General features: G+C 36.1%; 2 protein-coding genes across 2 annotated transcripts; both read right to left on the bottom strand.

Annotated features, from left to right (window-relative positions):
- Positions 1–8,707: 8,707 nt before the first annotated feature.
- On the bottom strand, positions 8,708–10,031 carry LOC107826865 (putative long-chain-alcohol O-fatty-acyltransferase 5). Its single transcript, XM_016653895.2, has one exon. The coding sequence runs from the start codon at positions 9,905–9,907 to the stop codon at positions 8,852–8,854; it is 1,056 nt and encodes a 351-aa protein (XP_016509381.1). The 5' UTR covers positions 9,908–10,031; the 3' UTR covers positions 8,708–8,851.
- A 1,551-nt stretch (positions 10,032–11,582) lies between these two features.
- Positions 11,583–19,283, bottom strand: LOC107826862 (fimbrin-1). Its single transcript, XM_075234848.1, has 14 exons — positions 18,954–19,283; positions 18,666–18,836; positions 17,865–18,103; positions 17,592–17,763; positions 17,468–17,506; positions 17,187–17,255; positions 16,975–17,091; positions 15,850–16,061; positions 15,085–15,240; positions 14,730–14,929; positions 13,581–13,738; positions 13,398–13,494; positions 12,782–12,873; positions 11,583–12,366 (listed from the first exon to the last, which is right to left on the bottom strand). The coding sequence occupies exons 1-14, from the start codon at positions 19,035–19,037 to the stop codon at positions 11,839–11,841; spliced, it is 2,334 nt and encodes a 777-aa protein (XP_075090949.1). The 5' UTR covers positions 19,038–19,283; the 3' UTR covers positions 11,583–11,838.
- Between the last annotated feature and the right edge of the window lie 325 nt (positions 19,284–19,608).

Genomic DNA, 19,608 nt, shown 5'->3' with positions numbered 1-19,608 from the left:
CTTTGATAAAGGTGGTGAGGGTAACTTGTAGGACTTTTATCAAGTACCCTATATGTTACTATTTGTATCCATGCTGAAATTTGTAAACTCAAATATCCTAATAGTTTTTATTCTTCTCTTTATTAATTAGGTCAAATGCTTTTATGAAAGCTTTTTTGCAATTACTTTAGTACTTAGCTAACTCCTCAACCCTTTTCACTTAAATACTAATTACTAAATTTCTGTCGACATTAATATCATCATATGTTGCGCTCTTATCTATAAAAACAAGCTCTTTAACTCCCTTGAATGACCGTTATATTTGTTGTTGTTATTTTTTTCTTTTTTTCTTTTATGTATATGAGTTTGGTATAGAATCTTCTTCCTAGAATCCATTTGTACATAGTGGCGTGGGTCTCATTTGTTAAGATTCACCATTGAAGAGTGAAAGAAGCTCAAATGAGGAATCGCAGAAGAAGAAGCAGCAGAGAAAAATCCAGTTATAACTAATTTTCTGAATGAATAGTAATAACTCAACCTATTGTACATATATATAGAACTAGCTTCCTCTAACTAACTTCTAACAAATTAACTAATGAATGCATACAGCTGTACACTAACAAATAATCACGCGATCATTTCAACACCCCCCTTCAAGCTAGGTATGGTGAAGATATTTAGAACACTTAGCTTGGACATTAAATGATAATGTTGAGTAGTCCCAGGTCCCTTAGTTAGCAAGTCTGCTTCCTATTTTTCAGTTAGAACATATGTAGGATGTATCGGTCCTTATTGCACCTTCTCCCTTATGAAATGGCACCCGATTTTTATATGTTTGGTTCTCTCATGAAATACATGATTGTTGGCAATCTGCATCACTGCTTTATTTTCTGTATATAACTTAATTGGAGTCGAGATTTCTACTCCCAATTCCCTGAACATTCCTATCAACCAAATTAGTTCAGACACAGTCATGGCCATACTTCTATATTCTGATTCTGCTGAATTTCTTGCCAATGTGGTCTGCTTCTTAGACTTCCAAGATATCAATGATCCACCAAACTTCACTAGGTATCCAGTCACTGACCTTCTTGAATTTGGACAACTTGCCCAGTCTGCATCACAATATGCACTGAGTGTCATGTTGCCAACTGCATTCATAAGGATTCCAAGTCCTGGCTCATTCTTAACATATTTCCCTACTCTATATGCTACTTCCAGGTGAGATCTTTTAGGAGCTTGCATGAATTGACTTAAGGTTTGTACATGTTACACCATATACGTCCAAGTGAACGTATAATGAATATGAGACATGTTAATCATGATTTAAATGAGTTTAAAGTCATAATATGACTATATATAATGTTTGGATAAAACACATAAAGTTGGGGGAAAATCGGATTAAAGTTGCGGAAAGACCGACTAAGAATTTGCCCTATAACAGAACTTTTTGAGAAATAAATTTCGTGTGCTATATGAGGTCTTTTTTGGACATATTATATACCAAATTGAAGGTCTTAGAATGTAATTTCCAACGCTCTTAACCGTTTGTTCACACGACATCCGAATAAAAAGATATAAGTGTCGGAAGATGAGCGAATGAGCGGGTGCCAAGCTAGCACCTTTTGACTTTTCAAAAGATTGATAAATATGTTTTAACTCGTCTCTCTCTCTCTCTCTTCATTTTACTTAGAATCTAACCAGAGGTACCATAAACGGTCCTTGAGCTCTCTAATATTACTTCAAACAAGACTATCATCTCGGACACGAAATCAAGAAGCGATAACATTAAAACGATCCCTACGACGTAAGTATCACTATATCGCCTCTCTTTTTCTTTGTAGTTTGAGTTTTGGAATATATTTAATAGTTAATAAAAATTCCTAATTTCTGTATTTAAGCTTTAAAATATCAAAAAAAGTTGACAAATTTGTTTCCTAATAGTTAGACCTCACGAGATGATGATCGAAAACTGTGAGTTCGAGTTATTTGACTTATAGTGGACTGTTTTGTGGGTTGTTTCGTGTTGCTTTTGGGTTGTCTATTGTTCTGCTGATTTATGGAGTTTGGAAGGATAAAGGGCGTGGAGAAACGCCACATGTGGTAAGGTAGTAGGTTGGTCGCTCGTCATTGTAGTTACACGCTAATTGATAAATTGTTGGTTGGGTGTATTATGGTATATTTGGGAGTTTTGTTGTATTGAAGGTCCCGGATTGTAATTAGGTTGATTTTGAGTTGCTGATTGTATTATGTTTGTATTTCGCCTATAGTAGGCTTGAGGGAGCAATAAAATCAGGGAAAATGCTGCCCGTTTTATTTTAGAATCGAGTTATCATTTGAGATACGTAATATACTACCGCCATCTAAATTGTACACGTATTTCTTTGTTATAGGGTTGGCGCGCTAGTTGTTATAAGTTTGTTGTTGAGTTGCATTGACGACTTGAGGTATGTTAAGGCCATCCCTTCTTTCCTTTTGGCATGATCCAAATGATACAAACGACATAAGCAAAATACGCAACTTTCATAAATGACTCTATTCATAGAAATACTAGGGATGTCTATATTCTCGATTCCCCATGTGAATTATTATTATATCCTCTATTCATGGGTCCCAAAAAAATACGTATTTGATAAAGTTTATCCGAAAAGAATATTAATTTTATGATATTCGAGAAATCTTATTAACGTATTTCTTATGCATTTATATATATACATTGACCCATGACCAGAAGGCGTTATATACGCGTATATTATATGTATATGGGAAAAGGTTAAGGCGTTATATATGCACCACCACCTGATCAGTTGGTATATATTGATGATTTTGCCTACAGTGGCCGAGATGATATGATGAGATGCCCTCAGAGGCTTGATGATGTTATGCACACCTATACCTATACATGATACGACATTTACACGCACGTGCATGACATTATAAATGTTTCAGGATTCACAAAGTTATTTAGACTCACAGGTGGAATTCTTTACCCCATGTTTCATCTATGTCTTTAATGTACTGATTTTCATGCTTTACATACTGAGTACATTATTCGTATTGACGTCCCTTTTTGTCTGGGGATGCTGCGTTTCATGCCCGCAGGTGCAGGTAGACAGGCTGACGATCCCCCTTCTTAGGATCCTTGATCAGCAAGAGTTGGTGTGCTCCATTTGATCCGGAGCTGCTTTGAGTTTTGGTATGATGTGTTTACATATATATATGGGTACGACGGGGCCCAGTCCCGTCCTTTATACAGTTGTACACTCTAATAGAGGTCTGTAGACAGTCATGTATAGTTAGATAGTATGTGGCCTTGTCGGCTAGCCCTACCGTATTCTATATATATATATATATATATATATATATATATATATATATATATATATATATATATATATATATATATATATATATATATGTATTTTGGGCATGTTTTCTCACGTAGGTTGTTCATATGAATTAGTAGTTTATTTCCAGACTTTATGCATGACCTACACTTATTTCATGTTTATATCTTAGACGAATGCTTAGAGGTGTTCGATAGGTAGAACTCGGGCACTCGTCACGGCCCATCGGTTTGGGTCGTGACAGTACACTATAAGAAATGTCAGGCCTAGTCAACTAGTCAAGGTTAAATGTAGGCCTAGAAAACGTTAAGTACAAAGGTTTTCTAACTAATCTCTAGTATCCCCTGATATCTGTCAATATTGGATTATCATCCAAATTACAACGCTCATCATATTCAATAGTTTTCAGCCTTCTATTCTGCTCAATGGGTGTGATAGCGTGTTGGCACCTACCAGTCCCAACTCTGTTATGAGCTCTAGAGCATACTTCCTCTGACATAGAAATATTACCTTTTGAGATATACACACTTTAATGCCTAAGAAACACTTTTAAGGTTCCCAGATCTTTGATTTTAAACACTTTGTGCAGTGTAACCTTGGCATGTTGAATCAGTTTTGTGTCACTTCCTGTGATGAGAAGATCATCAACATACACAAGTATGATAATCTGTCTTCCGTCTTCTCCTTTGGTGAATAAGGAATGGTCATGTTTACTTTGTACAAAAGCATGCTTGCAAAAGAGCTTATGTAAGCTTCAAGTTCCATAGTTTTGAAGCTTGTTTCAACCCATAGAGAGATTTAAGCTGTCTGCAGCCCTTAGTACTCCCCATTGGCTGCTAAAACTAGGTGGCAATTGCATATAAACCTCTTCTTCAAGGTCATCTTGAAGAAAGGCATTATAAACATCCATTTGAAAATGTAGCCACTGATGCATAGCAGCTAATGCAATTACAGCTCAAACCGTGACCATTTTAACAACTGGAGAGAATGTTTTTTGGTAGTCTAGACCTTCTTGTTGGATGTACCCCTTTGCAACAAGTCTGGATTTGAATCTCTCAACCTTGCAAATCGATTTGTACTTGATTTTATATACCCATATGTATCCAATATGCACCTTCCCTTTAGGAATATCAACTACTTCCCAAGTGTTATTCAAAACTAATGCCTCCATGGCTTCATTCCATCTTGGATCCTTCATGGCTTCTGCATATGATGTAGGTTCTATTTCCTATGATACTGCAGCTAGGTAGGACTTGTAGGTAGTTGAAATAGTGCTATAATTTAGATAATTGGATATTGGATATGTGCAGTTGGATGAACGTGCTCCATTAATTGGACATGTAGTCTTTCATCCAAATAGGTGGCATGGAACCCCTAGCAGATCTTCTTGGTTGTTCAGATGGGATCTCCTCAGCAACTTCAACAGCTGGCACCTTAACATTGTGGTTTGGATCAGTTGCTATGAGGTGGCTTTCCTCCTGCATCAACTCCTGATCATCCACTATATCCTGGTGGATAACAGGTTCTCCTTGTTCAGGTGTGTGAGTTTGTTGTTGCTGATTCCAGTGCTGACTTCCTTCTTGTCCATTCTTCAACTCTAAGAATACTGGAGAATTTGTCCCATTCCTTGCAAGTTAAAAAGGAAAAATGTCCTCTTTAAAGGTTACATCCCTACTGACAAAGAACTTTTTGTTTCTCAAAAACGTATAGCTTATATCCTTTCTGAGATATTGAGTATCCCATGTGCACTGCAGTGATGGTCCTGGGAGAGAACTTGTCCACCTTTTCTGTAACTGTGGAAAAACATAAACACCTAACAATTCTTAGGTGAACCAAGCTAGGTGGTTTTTTATGAAAGACTTCATATGAAAAGATTTTCCTGCTAGGATTTAGGAAGGCAGTCTATTGGAATCTCAATGCCCTTGCCACTTCCAAGACATATCTGTGCCTTCTTTCCACCACTCTATTTTGTTGTGAAATGTGTGGGCAACTTCTTTGGTGGAGAATTTTATTATCTATCAAATAATCCCTGCATTCATGGCTAAAAAATTCTGCACCATTATCAGTTCTTAGCATCTTAACATTCTCCCCTAAACTGTGTATTGACCATTTTAAGAAACGATTTCAATACAACAACAATATCACTTTTCAATTTCATTAAGAAGATCCAAATTATTTTGGAATGATCATCCACAAGTGTCAGAAAGTATCTATTTTCATTGTATGTATGAACTCTATATGGACCCCAAATGTCTATATAAATTAAATGAAATGTGTCTCCAGTTCAACTGTTACTCAGAGGAAATGATTTCCTTGCTTGTCTATCTATAGGACATACAGTACAATTATTGAGTTCATAATCCAGAAACTTCTTATTTTTTTAGAAAATCTAACTGCTTCATGACTTTAACTAGTACATGTCCAAGTCTTCTATGCCAAGTGGTGAAGTCTGCTTTCATTCCTTTTACAAGACAACTATTGATCTTTTCTACTAACAGAATGTGATGGGGATTGAAGTAAGATCTGATTCCTAATGGCATTATAGGACTCATTTAAACCCATTAAAAACTGAAAAAAAATTTGCTGCTCCAAGTGTTCGATGAAATCTTTGTTCCCAGCCGTATCAGGAAGTGAAGGTATCATGGAATTATACTCATCCCACAGTAATTTCAGTCTAGAATGATACACTAAGATACTATACGTACCTTAAGAAACGGAAGCTATTTCTCGTTGAAGGTTATAAAACCTAGAGCCATTGACTTTGTCAAAACGATCCTGGATAAACAATTTCATTTACCAATTCTAGTGATACTGTGTTCATAATCCATGTTATAATAATAGCATTTACTCGCTCCATTCTTCCCCCAAATCGGCAATGAATTGTGCCTTGGTACAACTCTCATCGATAAATCCTAGTTTGTGTTTTGCTCGCAATGCAATCACCATCGCCTTGCTCCAAACTGAATAATTCTCATATCCTTTCAGCTAAATCGATATGATGACATTTCCAGGATTATTTGATGGTTGCAGATACAGAGGATGACGAGGATTATCAATCTCTAGATTCGCCAGGGATAATCTACAAGAAACAAAGCCAAATTTGTATTAACTGTTCCAGAATGCGAATTAACTGATTAATACCTAACTTCGATCGATCTACTCGAGCTCTGATACCATGTTAAGATTTACCATTAAAGAGTGAAAGTAGCTCAGATGAGGAATCGAAGAAGAAGAAGAAGAAGTAGAGGAAAATTTAGTTATAACTAATTTTTTGAATGAATAGTAATAATTTAACCTACTGTACATATATATAGAACTAGTTTACTCTAACTAACTTCTAACAAATTAACTAACCAATGCATACCGCTGTACACTAACAAATAATCACGTGATCATTTCAGCATCATTCTTTCTTTTCTATTAACATTTTCTTCTTTAGCAAAACTTGAAGTTATTTCAACAAATTTTCTCTATTTTAGGCATTGGTTTATGTATTATAATCTCATGGTTTTGATTGAATTTTATTTTTTAAATTTAATTTATATATTGTACTAGCAATACTATCAGACTAAAATAATTATTAAAATGTTTAAATGATTTCGAACATTCCAAAATGGAAAGAGTTTCGAAAATAGAAACTACAAGAGTGTTCGAATAGATAGATGGTGAAATTGTTATATATTCAAATTTACTTAGATTACATTTTCTCGTTTTATTGGATCATTTTTTTTGCGTTAAACATTATTTATTTTTTCAAATCAATTGGAGTGACCTTACAAAGATAGAAAAAAAGAAAAAGAAAAAAGAACAAGACTTGAAAACAAACAACAAAAGAAAACTAAAAATAGACAAGAGATGGTGGGTTGAAAAACAAGGGATTGGAGTGAGCTGCTGGCCGCAAGGCTCTTTTAGCAAGGGGAATATCCGAATTCCATATAAAAAAGAAAATATTATTATTATTAAAATTAAACAAGATCCATATATAGCATGGATTACCACACCCGTACGAGGAAGAAATTAAACATTAGCTTGTTTTATAATTGTTAACTGAAAATTAATCATAGTTTAAAAATTTGTTGAAATTTAGCTACTTGTTCATGGCAAAAAAAAATCTAGACAAATATATCCTTAGTTAAAATTCGAAATAAATACAACATAATATGTTAAAGTTTGAATTTTTAACATATAAAATTCCAGTATAATATGCTGGACTTCCAATATAATATGTTGGAGTTTTATACGCAGGAACTTCATAATCTAACATATATTTTTTGAGTATTTTTGTTCAGATTTTATCTCCTCATTAAATAGTTTATTTTTGAAAAATTACCAATTATGTCAGCCCATAAGCTAGTACAAAAATTAGTCAATTTATAAAATATTATCAGTATTAGACAATTAGCTACTTGTAGCAAAAAAAAAATAAATTTTTGCTTTCTTTTGAGTGTGTGTTGTTGGAATAGATGGATACATCTTACAGAGTTTAAATCTCAGTTTTGGGATGATTTGGTAGAGTTTTGAGGTAGTTTGAATTGAGAATTTGAAGTAGAAGATGAACATGAAAAAGATGATATGTGTATCACACTATGTATCATTTGTGTATCACATATGTATTATATTTGTATCAAGTGTGTATCACATGTATATCCATGTTTACATGTATGTGAGATATATGTATCGCATAAGAATTTTTTGAACTTTAATTTAACTATGAATTTTGATACCAAATCTATCTAAATCACTTTCAAGCTTTCTCAAAATTTGTATATTGTCTAATTTATATGTTTTCAATAGATTTCAAACATACCCATTGAAAAAGGTCTCAGCTACTTCAAATCAGCTAAGCCAAACGGGCTCTTAGAATATTATATATATATTTTCGTTGTGTTTCATTACCTTTGTGCTATCTAATCCATGAAATTTTCTTTCCGTCTTGCATCTAATATTGCTGACCACTAGGGGTGTTCACAGTTCGGTTTGGTCGGTTTTTGATTAAAACCATCCTTATTTTTTAGTTTTTCAACTTTTGTATGTGCTTGGCTAGTTTTGGTAAATTTATGATTAATGGCGAGAGTTTGGTAAGTTAGAACTTATTTGGAACATTTCCGTAAGATTTCCTGTATTTTTCAATTACTTTACAAATACCGGCTATTTTTAATTACCACTCCAAAAAACTGGCCAACACACGCAATTTTGACTATAGCTTCAGTCTATAAATGGGCCTAATTATAGGCCCAATCAAGAATTACTGGACTTGGGCTGCAATGGACAGACCCAATAAAGGTTTTTCTTTCGGTTGATTTACCAAATAGCCACTTTTGTGGCATTGTATTTTTGCTTGAGCCATATGATATTCAAGCATCACTAAAACAAACTAGAAGAGGTGCAACATAAGTTTCTCATAAAAGATATATATTCAAATGATGTAACAAAAGAAAATTCATTAAACTATAAAGTTTGTTCGAAGGACTAGAAACCAAAATAGATGCATTATAAAATTTTCATTGCAAATAAAGTAAATCAATTTATCTAAAATGACCCACAAAATTCGGCAATTGAAGCATTTTCGTTTTGATGAAATCATAGCAAGTCCCAACTTCTTCAAGTACCCTTTCATCTGCACCATTCCTAATTATCGGTGGGAAGAAAAGCCCAAAAGCAGTGGCCACCACAAACCCAACCGTTAACGGCCCGGAAACGAACCACGGCAACCGCCACGTGTCCTTCACAGCTCTCTTCACACCAATTTCCACCATTACACACAGCCCGTGAAGCACAAAGAACAACGTCATTTCCCACGAGGGGCTCACACCGTTAACGTAATAAAATATCAGTTCATGCATCAAACCGGAAACGACAAACGTTGCAAGCACGGCAACCCGTAGGGCCCAGTTTTTACCGATCACCTCCGACAATGCTGACCTCACGGGGTTGTATACGGTGAGACGCAGCGTATTTGTTACCGTGAGGTTCCATCTCTTCCCCCAAAAATCTTGAAGGGAAGTTGACAAATAAGGTTCATTTGAAGGTGGCTCTAGCTCTAGCCCAACCAAGATTTTAGCAATAGAGCTAGATAATGCAACAAGAATATCGATCATAAGAAACACCATAAAACAATAGCAAATCAAGACTAAATTTGGATGGATTTGACTTTTGTGGTGAAAAGTCAACTCCAAGAATATTGCAAGGAGGACAAATTCTGCAGCTAAATTTAAAGGGATTTTCTTGGTGGGGTTTGGCTCATTGGATTTAAGATTATGTTGTTTGGATCTGAGGGGAAGGGCAGCCATAGAAATGAAAATGGGAAGAGATAATTTTTTTGTTGCATTTTTTGTGGAGAGAGAAAGAGGGCCTTGATTAAAGGCAAAGAGGAGGAGCTTGAAATTGGCAAGCCAAGTTATGAAGAAAGTGGTGAGTGCTATAAGAAATGCAGATGAAAAGTAAAGTGGAAGAATGGTGAAGAGGTAAAAAATGGGTAGAAGAGAAATGAGCCTTGGAATACCTTTTGGAATTTTGGCAGATAGGAAATAGCAGTAATAAAGAGAGATAATTACCGAGAGACAAACATGAGTTGATGACATCTCTTGGTTGTTCTTAGATTTCCCTTCTCCTTTGCTTTTTTGATCTATGACACTTGCAAAAGGACCGTGTGTGATGCCTTCTTTTGTCTTTTCTTGACTTTAAAATTGATCTATTTAGCTTACCGCGAGCCAAACTTTGGGAAATAGTACTACTGTATCTTATTTTGGCGACATCTTGTACAATAAATCTTTCCTAGAAACATAAGTTTAAAAAAATTGGCGACATCTTGTACCAAAATGAATACTCCCTTAATATTAATTTATATTAACCTATCTGACCAAATATAAAGTTTAAAAACAAAGAAGGATCTTTAAAACTTGTGATGTTTAATATGCTAATATTTGTGTGATTATAAGACTTCTAAAACTTGTAATCTTTATATATTATAATATTTGCATGTAGTTATAAAAGCTTATCATTAAGAGTAAAAAAAATATTCTAAGTCAAATTATTCTCAAATATAGAAAGTATCACAGGGTCAAATTGGGCCAATTTTTCGCGCCTAATTGACACCGCGCGGCAGCAACCTGACACTCAAGTTACTCAGCCTTTTCCAACACTTAACCAACTTTTCAACAAGTTCGGCCTTAAGCAAAATTCGGTAGCAACATAAAGAGAACACAATCAAGTATGGAAAAATTCCAACCTTTGTATTAATATGAAAATATACAAAGGACCTCTCACTTTGCTATGAACACAAGTCGTTCATAGCCCACTTCGACCATCCAAGATCACAAGTCGATCTTGTCACACTAAAACCTGCCCAAATGCCTAGCCTTAACCCACTTCTGAAACACTCAGAAACCCTCACGTTTCTTTCTTGTTTCCCACTTTACTATGAACACAATTCGTTCACAGTCCACTTCGTCTAGCAAAGATCACAAGTCGATCTTGCACACTAAGACCTGCCCAATGCCCAGCCTTAGCCCCTGTTTGAAACACTTAGAAACCCTCACGTTTCTCTCTTGTTTCCCACTTGGAAGTCTCACAACAGAACTTCCTTTCGAAGACACTCTTCTTCTTTTGAAGACCCTCTTCTACTTCTTCTCTTCCTGAATTCCACACGAAATTCCCACCTATTTATAAGTATAGGTGTTGTCAGTGGCAGATCTGAAGGGACAATATTATAAAGGGGCAATCTATTCTAGTGCTTGTTCCACTTCAAGCACTAAATCAGCACTTTGATCACTTAATGGGGCATTATTCACAAAATGGTTTTCATCAGCATGCATTGTGGAGCACTTGGCCCTGTTTTGTGGAGCACTCACCTCTTTGGTGGAGTACTGGTCCCACCTTCCACTGAAACCTGTCTTGTACACAGCTTTGCTAAATCTGTCCTAACTTGTAGTTTGACATATAAATCTAGCACGACACTTGCACCCAAGCTGGGCCATAACTCTTGCGAACTGACCAAACCTCAAAATTGAAAAAGTCCTCAACATTCAAAAAATACACTTTTAATGTGCGTTTACATCAAATTATTAAATCATTAAATGCACAATGATTATATAAAACACGAATAACTCTTCCACCCCCAAATCCTGCTACCTCAAAAAACAGTCTATCCAAACTTCAGGATACTAGCGGTATACATCGCGTCTGCGTATTCATGAGCATGAATCATTGGGAATATTTTCACAATCTAAGCCATACATCAAATGGACCAAACGCTACTTACATTCAAAAGGAAATATCTATATAAAACTAACAGGAAACAAAATTGGAAAAAGTACAGTTGTTCTCCAAAGGTGTGTACTATCTTCCTGAGCTGATAACATTGTGTACTTAAATCTATATTCGTATCTAATCACATTTCGCACTTTACTATCATTCATCTAAAAACACATTCTCTTTGTTTATTTTCGTTGGTCATGCTTTCTCCCCTTGCTTATTCTCTGTCCCTTGAGCTTGTAAAAAAGACAACTTCCAACTATTGTTCATTATCTGGTTTTGTACCCTCATTTTCAACTTCATGTGAGAGGCCACTCTGTTGCTCTGTATCCTCAAGTTGCGGGGATGAGGGCATATCTGATGGTATCTCCGCATTTTCAGCATCCGCGCAAACATCTGTTGGTATCTCTGCATTTTCAGCATCCCTGTGCACATCTGATGGTATCTCTGCATTTTCAGCCTGCTCTGGGGATGCTAACACATCAGACGATGCGTCATCATCTGCCAACTTTGACACTTCAGCAATTAGTTGGCTTTCTTCATCTCCATTAACAGACGGTGCTGGAGATGCATCCACCACAGGAGAGGATGCTCCACTAATTGACGGTGCAGGGGATGCATCAGGCGAAGCAGCAATCAAGGGGGACATTGAACCATTTGTAGATCGTACTGGTGATGCATCAGTTATAGTACTCGCAGGAGATGCAGACTCCGCCTCTTCCGCTGTCTGCTGAAGGCTCCAGTACATTATGCTCGCAGTGAGAGTAAGGATCATCTTTTGGTTAACCTGTCCACCACGTGACCCCAAGAAGGATAGTGTTACAATCAGATCTCATGATGACATCTTTGTCCAGGAAAGATCATAGGAAAAGCTATAGTGTGCATACTTCTCACTGTATTGTTAAAAGGATATAGAATTGAGTTGTTTTGTTACAAACATGTTTTGAATTCCCAGAATGGTTTTATTTTTTCAACCCTGTAAAGATTGTACTGCATTTGTCTGGTCTTTGTTAAGACCCTTATACCCCACTCCACCCCCCACCCCCAGCCCAAGAGAGAAGTTAGCAAGATATTCCAGGGTATGGTTCTTTAGCAGTAGCAAAGAAGTTTGCCTACTTTAATTGATTCCCATGGACACAAACGACTAGCTGCAATTCGCCATGATAGAAAGTACATAACAAGCAACATTATAGCATTCTCACCTCCATGATATCCTCAGGCAACAGAAAGATAGAGCACCCAAGTTTCCGTGCAACGCTAATGATATAAGTAGCATTCAGTTTCTTTGCCTCATCTGTTAGGGAGCAACAATAGAAAGTTCAGTTCAGAGCACAGCACCCACTAGATGAGAAGTACAGATTAAATTTCTAAAAGAAGTAGATCGAATAAAGAGCCAAGATGTGTGAGACCCTCTTGTGCTACAACTCCTTTTGAAAGTTGCTGTATTCTTTCCGGTGTTGTTAGAAAGAAGACCACAAGCATTAAAAGCCAAGGAAGGGGTAGTTGTTCAGCTAGAAAGCCAAATTCCAATCCTTATTTAACACTAAGGAAGCATGTGGAGCTAGTTGCTCCGCTAGAAAGTCAATTCTTCAATCCTTATTTGACACTAAGGAAGTGTATGAAGCTAGTTGCTCATGCTAGAAAGTCGAATTCATTATTGCAAATGCAAGTCCTCAGTCCTAACATGGAAGTGGAAGTGAAGCCTGTGGCAGATAACTACACAAAGAATGTATTGAAAGACGACCTCCCTCCATGCCCATTTCCCAAAAGCCAAGAAGAGAAAAAGAAAGATAAATATTGCAAGAATCCATTCCATACCACTTTCACCCTTGGTAACAAGATTCCAATTAACAACCCTTGGCTCCACAGCACTGAGAAGCTCGAGAAAGAATAATCCACTTGAAAGATTCTTATCCTAAACAAAATCCACGAATTGTAAGTCAGAATCAGATAGTCAAGGTTGAAATTACGCCAATTGAACAGGAACTGGTGATACTACACCTTAAAACTCTCCATTTTAGATGTTCTTCCAGTGCTTTTCACTTTTTTGTTTGCCCAAACTAGAATATCAGCGTCAGTAATCTCCTTCCCTCGGAAACGCGATCTCAAGTTCTTCAAAAGCTGAAGCATATTAAACCTCATCAACTGCCACAGGAAAGCTGGAAAAGGACGTATAAGTGGAAACATAAGTCATGTGCTAAGAGGCACTAGTTACAAGGCTTGTACATGTCGTAATAGCAGATAATTCATAGAACCAAAACTAAGATATTTAGTTGCATGAGCAACATAATCACATTGAAACACACACACAAGATGAGAAAGTTCGCACAGCGGAGCTCACATAATATGTAGACTGCTAAACCAAGAATTATGGTGATTCAGTATTTGCAACCACTATTTAAAAGCTTTAAGAGTAATACAACTAAACTTCTTCATCCATTAAGATTAAAATGCTTTTTCTTTGACAGTCCAGTTATACAGACTACTCATTTACAGGGTCTTAGAAGATTTCTGCACTTTTAGCACCATAATAATAACTGATCACTTCCAACTATATATGACCAAAGATATGTAACAAATAGTTGAAATCTAACATCCTTAGTTTGCCAGCATATTAAAATTAAATCATTATACAAACCGTATAGAGAAAAATCAATTACAGTAGGATGATGAGCTAAACGTTACCTGATGCTATACTTTATGATAACAATAAAGTAATAATACAAACAAATTAATCTTTTCTATCTTTTGACAGGAGTTATTAGATAATATCCTCAACCACAATCCCACATCAGCAAGAAATCTACACAATCATGCAAAAGCCATTTCATGAAAGGATTGGTGATTCCAGGTCCATAGAGTTTTATCAACTACCTTGAAAAGGAACCAATGCATTCTTCAGACAACATAGTAACTAGGGTAGGGATGGGAAACTTTTGGTGTTGGATGCAGTCAAGAATGATAACAGGAAGATAACCAAATAATGTATTCCAGCTTTCCAGCTACGCACAAATAATTATGATAATACAAGTACAGACGAGACAGAATCTTGGAAGCTCAAGAAGATTAAAAAGCAATTAGGTTCCCAGAGAGCCATGAAGAGAAATAAGCCTCACTATGAAACATATAAATTTTGTTTTGCAACATTACCAAGTATAAGCTTCTTATTCCCTTGGACAAAGTCATTTCCACCCACATTTACAAGGGAAAGTTTCAACTGCTTCCCAATCCTGACAACTTGGTTGCAGTTTTCAACTTTCCGAAATGGCATTTTAATTGGAGGTTTTGTTGCATGCTTCCAATTAACAGATCCTGGAGAAACCTTGTCCAATACCTCCAAAAGTACCCATCTGCGAAAATGGATGGAAAAGTTGATGCGTCAAAGATAATAGCAGCTGAAGCAAAGCTATTTTCTACCTACAAATTCCAATTACTACTTTTTTACTAGCACATGTCCTTTTTTGGTGTCTGGGGTGAGCCATGTTTATGCAGACCTATCACTTACCCATTTCTGACATCTTCAAACAAATTATTGACGTAAGAGTTTATCCCGAGACTATTAATCCATAGTCGAAAGCATCTCTCTTCCCTGGAAATTAACTCGTCATCTGTCATCATCTCTGCAAAGGAGACCTTCTTGCTGTCAGTAGACAATCCACTCCTGAAAAAGAACAGCATTGCTCATAAAGGGCCTTCCTCTTCAATTAAAAACAACTAGCTACCCTCTCATCTAGCAACTAAGAGACAAAATCCAAACACTACATTCAAAGCAACTAAAACGCAAAGATTAGCCTCATTCAAATATAGAATAGCAACAAGAGGCTTCAAAACATCATTCAAAGGTTAAATGCAGATGGCAACTTTTGTAGGTACATGCTTCTAGCTAATCAAGCTAAATGGAGCATCAAATAGGAATAACTTCCAAATAGATATTTCAAGCAACAAAAAGGAGAGGAAAATGAAGTCATACATGCACAAAATATACATGATTAGCTCATATAGCGGTTAAATTGTTCCTTGCGACTAATGTGATCTAAATCCTCTTGTGGTTCTATGATTTGTCCCCCCAAGTATCACAGTGAGCGCAACTACAGAAGGAGCCACAAAAGACAAAAAGTGTAGCCACGTTAAGTTCCTACCTCTGGTGGAATATCTGTATAAGAAAAAGCAAGACCTAATTGGCTGAGCCGTCAACTATGTGCTTTATATCATGCTGAGCACAACAACAGCCATAAAAGATAAAAAGAGTGTAGCCACGTTAGCTTCCTACCTCTGATGGAATATCTGTGCAACAAAAGCAAGATTTAAATTGGAAGAGCCTTCAACGATGTCCTTCGGATCTAGATATCTTTTGCAATCCATTTTCTCTGCATGCTCAAGAACTAAGTTAGCTCTCTCAGTGGGATCCTTGACATCCAAAGTCGCTGGGCTGCAATGCTCTGGTGCAAGTACATTAAGAAGGTAAGCATAGGCTTCCCCGTCCTGCAGAGAAAGCGTAAATATGTAATTGCCAAGAGGCCATATGCAGCTATGAATGTAGATCTTTGAATTAAAACGGGTCAAGACTAGTCAAGGTGTAGCTTAGATATTACACTACACTGTTTTGCCATATTATACCATGAACTAGACTGGAATGTGCATTTGCATCTTCATTTCTACAATTAACTTTATAAGAAACTTAATACAAACTTTCAGAATCCAGCTAGGATTTCATAATTTTAAACACAAAATCGAAGTCTTGACTGCAATGACATGCCTCCTACCAGACCTCAAATGAACTTTTGGGATCTGTCCTCTCCAATATTAAGGATAGAGCAGCAAATATGATTATCATTTAAATAAGTTCCACATTACTTCTGATAAGTCGAAGTTATATATTCCACATATATTTCTTCCTCCCAAATTAGATAATCCATTTGACTAGCAAGGAAATTGAGAAAAGGAGTTTAAATGGTAACCATATTATAGCTTACTACATATATTTGAACTAATATTAGAAGTGAGTGTGGAGATAGGGTAATTTGTTGCAAAGATCCGACATCAAAGGCAAATCGGAATCACTTCGAATTTTTTCAGATGCAGAACTGTCATTTGAAGAATTAAAAGTTGATCAAACCAATTAGATGAAATGAGTACTAAACCTTTATGTTATTTCTAAATTTTGGAGAAGGAAAAATCCACTACTTACAGGGTTCAGGTAATCTGAGAACATATAAATGGGAAATTAGGTCAGTCAAAATTCAAAGGAGGGAGTATTACAATTTGGCATGCACCTTGTGATGTGGAATTAATTGAAGTATCATCTTACTCTGTAGAAACAAGAATACCTTTACAGAAAACTTCTTTACTTGTTGATATTGGGAGGAGAGGGGGGAAAAAGATAGTACATGCATACCTTCAGGTCAGAAGAAAAATTTGCTACTGTTTTCTTGTAACCAGCTTTCTTTAGATGAAAATTCATCCATTTTAGTAAGAGCTTTTCTGGTGCTAACCCCATGAGCTCCTCAACATCCTGAACAAGTTAAGAATAAAGGGATATTTGTTTGTATAGTTCGTAAACATGGGAAATAAAAGTACAGTCACGTTGGACAAGAGGAATTAAATTACATTGCTGTCCTCCACCAGTTCGACGAGCTGAGGGGTCTTCCGGAGGTTGAGATCTGCCAATAATTGGATCTAAGATGCCACAATTGTCAAAAACCGGGAGAGAAGAGAGAGAGAGAGAGAGAGACAGAGACAGAGAAAGAGAAAGAGTTAGTAAAATCAACCCAAAGATATGAAGATGAAGAGCAATGCTATTAAACCAAACATAATCTGCCATAACTATCATGCCCTTTTTCCCCAAAGGCTAGGCAGAGAACACAAAGGAACAGAAATCAGGAACTAACCTTGATAATTTGAGAAATCAGCCCAAGTACTAGATGAGGCTGCAAAGATGTAGAAAAATAATTGAACACACAACTCAGAGGTATATTGAGGTAATGCAAGTGAAGAGGGCAAGATTCAACTCACTCGTCCTTCAACCAGGTCTTGAGTGCCAATATTAACAACAGTGCAGCCAATAGCCTTTGCAGAATTGAGGCAAAGGGTGTGATTCTCATTTCTCTCCCACGGGTTGATTACTCGTTTCATGTTAATAGCTCGCTCGTCTATTGTGCCAGGTACAGCGACATTGATCAGCTTACTAAAGAACCACAGAAAGAAAACTATAATGAGCCAACAGAAACTCTTATCATAAATTTGCACATACTTCGGAGTATCACAAAGCAGGTTAAGTTTAAATACCATAAAAGAACTCCATCCTTTGCCAGATCAAACAAAGCATTCGAAGCTGGATCGATTGGAAGAAATTGCTTTAAGAATGGATCGTCTCTTAGATAGCTGTTTATATGAGCTACATATGATGCTTTCTCTGATTCACTGATCGTGTGAAGAAGTGTAGTTGTGGAGGCCTTCAGGAAGGAAGACGAATTTTTAGAACTGCCTAATTTAGAGGCAGCTCGAGCTTGTAGATTCAAGTATGTCTGTTCATTACAAGCAACAATTCAAAATGTCACTAAACCAAAAATCCAGAATAATGAGGTCAAAGTACTGTAAATTCCACTTACTAGGTAATCAGCTAGAACCCCCGATAACTAATTTACCTATGGATTTAAGTTATATACACTGATCAGTGTAGTAATTATTTTGCTCTACCAGTGAATTTTAACGTGTGATAGCAAGTTAATTACAAAAAAATACTAGATCAAGTAATTTAAATATAATTACCAAATAAGTGACCTAATTGTGTAAATAGTCCGTCAGTCTACACAATTTAAATTTGCTATGGATTTAAGTTATATACACTGATAATATAGTTAGTTTTTTTTTTACAATATTAGTGAATTTTAACTTGTGATAGTTGGTTAGTTACCATTTTTACTAGATAACCAAATAATGCCTATCAAGTAATTTATGTGTAATTACATAACAAGTGACCTGAAACTCAGTAAATAATAGGTCATTTCTATTCCATCAATGGCACAAGAGTAAACAAACCAAATGTCACTAATGGAAATAAATATAAAAATTTAATTAGATACTCACGTTAAGGAAGCTTTCAAAATCAATCTCATCATTCAAGTCGGAAACTGATTCAGCCAAGATATTCCGGATCTCTTCCTCATTAAACATCTCATTGAAAGCCTTTAATTTCGCCATCAAAGGCGGCAAGTCTCCAATTGTTACTTTTCCATTCTGATTCTTAACTGAAATGAACTAACGAGCCCCAAAAAACAAATAAAACAGTAAAAATCATTAACTCTTAACAACAGATTAATCAACATGGACAATCGGAAAACAACACATTAAGGAGATGGAAGAGTCGAGTCTTACTTTGGATTTAAGGCTGCGAAGTTCGACTTGAGTGAATTGACTTTGAAGCCATTGATCAGAAACAAAAACACCAACGAAAGACATCACCAATTACTATTACTAGTAATAAAATAGCTGTAGCAACTTGTTTTCTTGTATTTTCAAGCTTTGACTGTTTTTGTCAATAATAGAAAGGAGTCTGTAACAAAGAGAGAGATGTGGTGTTTGCTTGGATATGGAGCAAAAACAGAGAGGAAGAGAGAGAGAGAGAGAGAGGAGAAGTTTTGGGCAGAGGACACGCAAAGACTATGAGGCGGAGAAGGGCAGTTAAGGAAGGGAGGCTACTGTGATGGAGGCCCACTTTGATAAGGTGGGTACCATATAAATGTTATGAGCTTGTTCTTTTGAACAACTCATCCTTCTATTTTACACCTCAGCATTTACTACGTCATTTTTTGTTTTATGCCTACCTCTCTACATGCCCGACTGTATTTATCTAGGAGATTTTTGCACTTTTCTTTTTTCTTCTTGGTTTACGACGTTAATTAAAGCATTTCTTTTAACTCTTTAAAGGCAGGGAGATCTACCATATTGGATTTGTTGTTGTCGTTGTAATGAAGGGTGGGTGTTAGATTTCGAGAAAAAATTTCTTTTGTATCAAATTAATAAAATTATT

Source organism: Nicotiana tabacum, chromosome 2, assembly GCF_000715075.1.
Source record: "Nicotiana tabacum cultivar K326 chromosome 2, ASM71507v2, whole genome shotgun sequence".
In the NCBI taxonomy this organism is placed as follows: Eukaryota; Viridiplantae; Streptophyta; class Magnoliopsida; order Solanales; family Solanaceae; genus Nicotiana; species Nicotiana tabacum.
The sequence above is the reverse complement of the archived record's forward strand: the minus strand, read 5'-3'. Positions and strand labels throughout refer to the sequence as shown.

What these genes read in the sequence shown, in the direction of transcription:
- LOC107826862 (XM_075234848.1), bottom strand. Translation starts at nt 19,037, where the DNA reads ATGTCTTTCGTTGGTGTTTTTGTTTCTGATCAATGGCTTCAAAGTCAA. An exon ending in GAATAAGAAGCTTATACTTG is followed by an intron (nt 13,739 to 14,729) that starts GTAATGTTGCAA and finishes GTCCTTTTCCAG; the next exon opens with CTTTCCTGTGGCAGTTGATG. An exon ending in TGCCTGAGGATATCATGGAG is followed by an intron (nt 12,367 to 12,781) that starts GTGAGAATGCTA and finishes CGTGGTGGACAG; the next exon opens with GTTAACCAAAAGATGATCCT.
- LOC107826865 (XM_016653895.2), bottom strand. Translation starts at nt 9,907, where the DNA reads ATGTCATCAACTCATGTTTGTCTCTCGGTAATTATCTCTCTTTATTAC.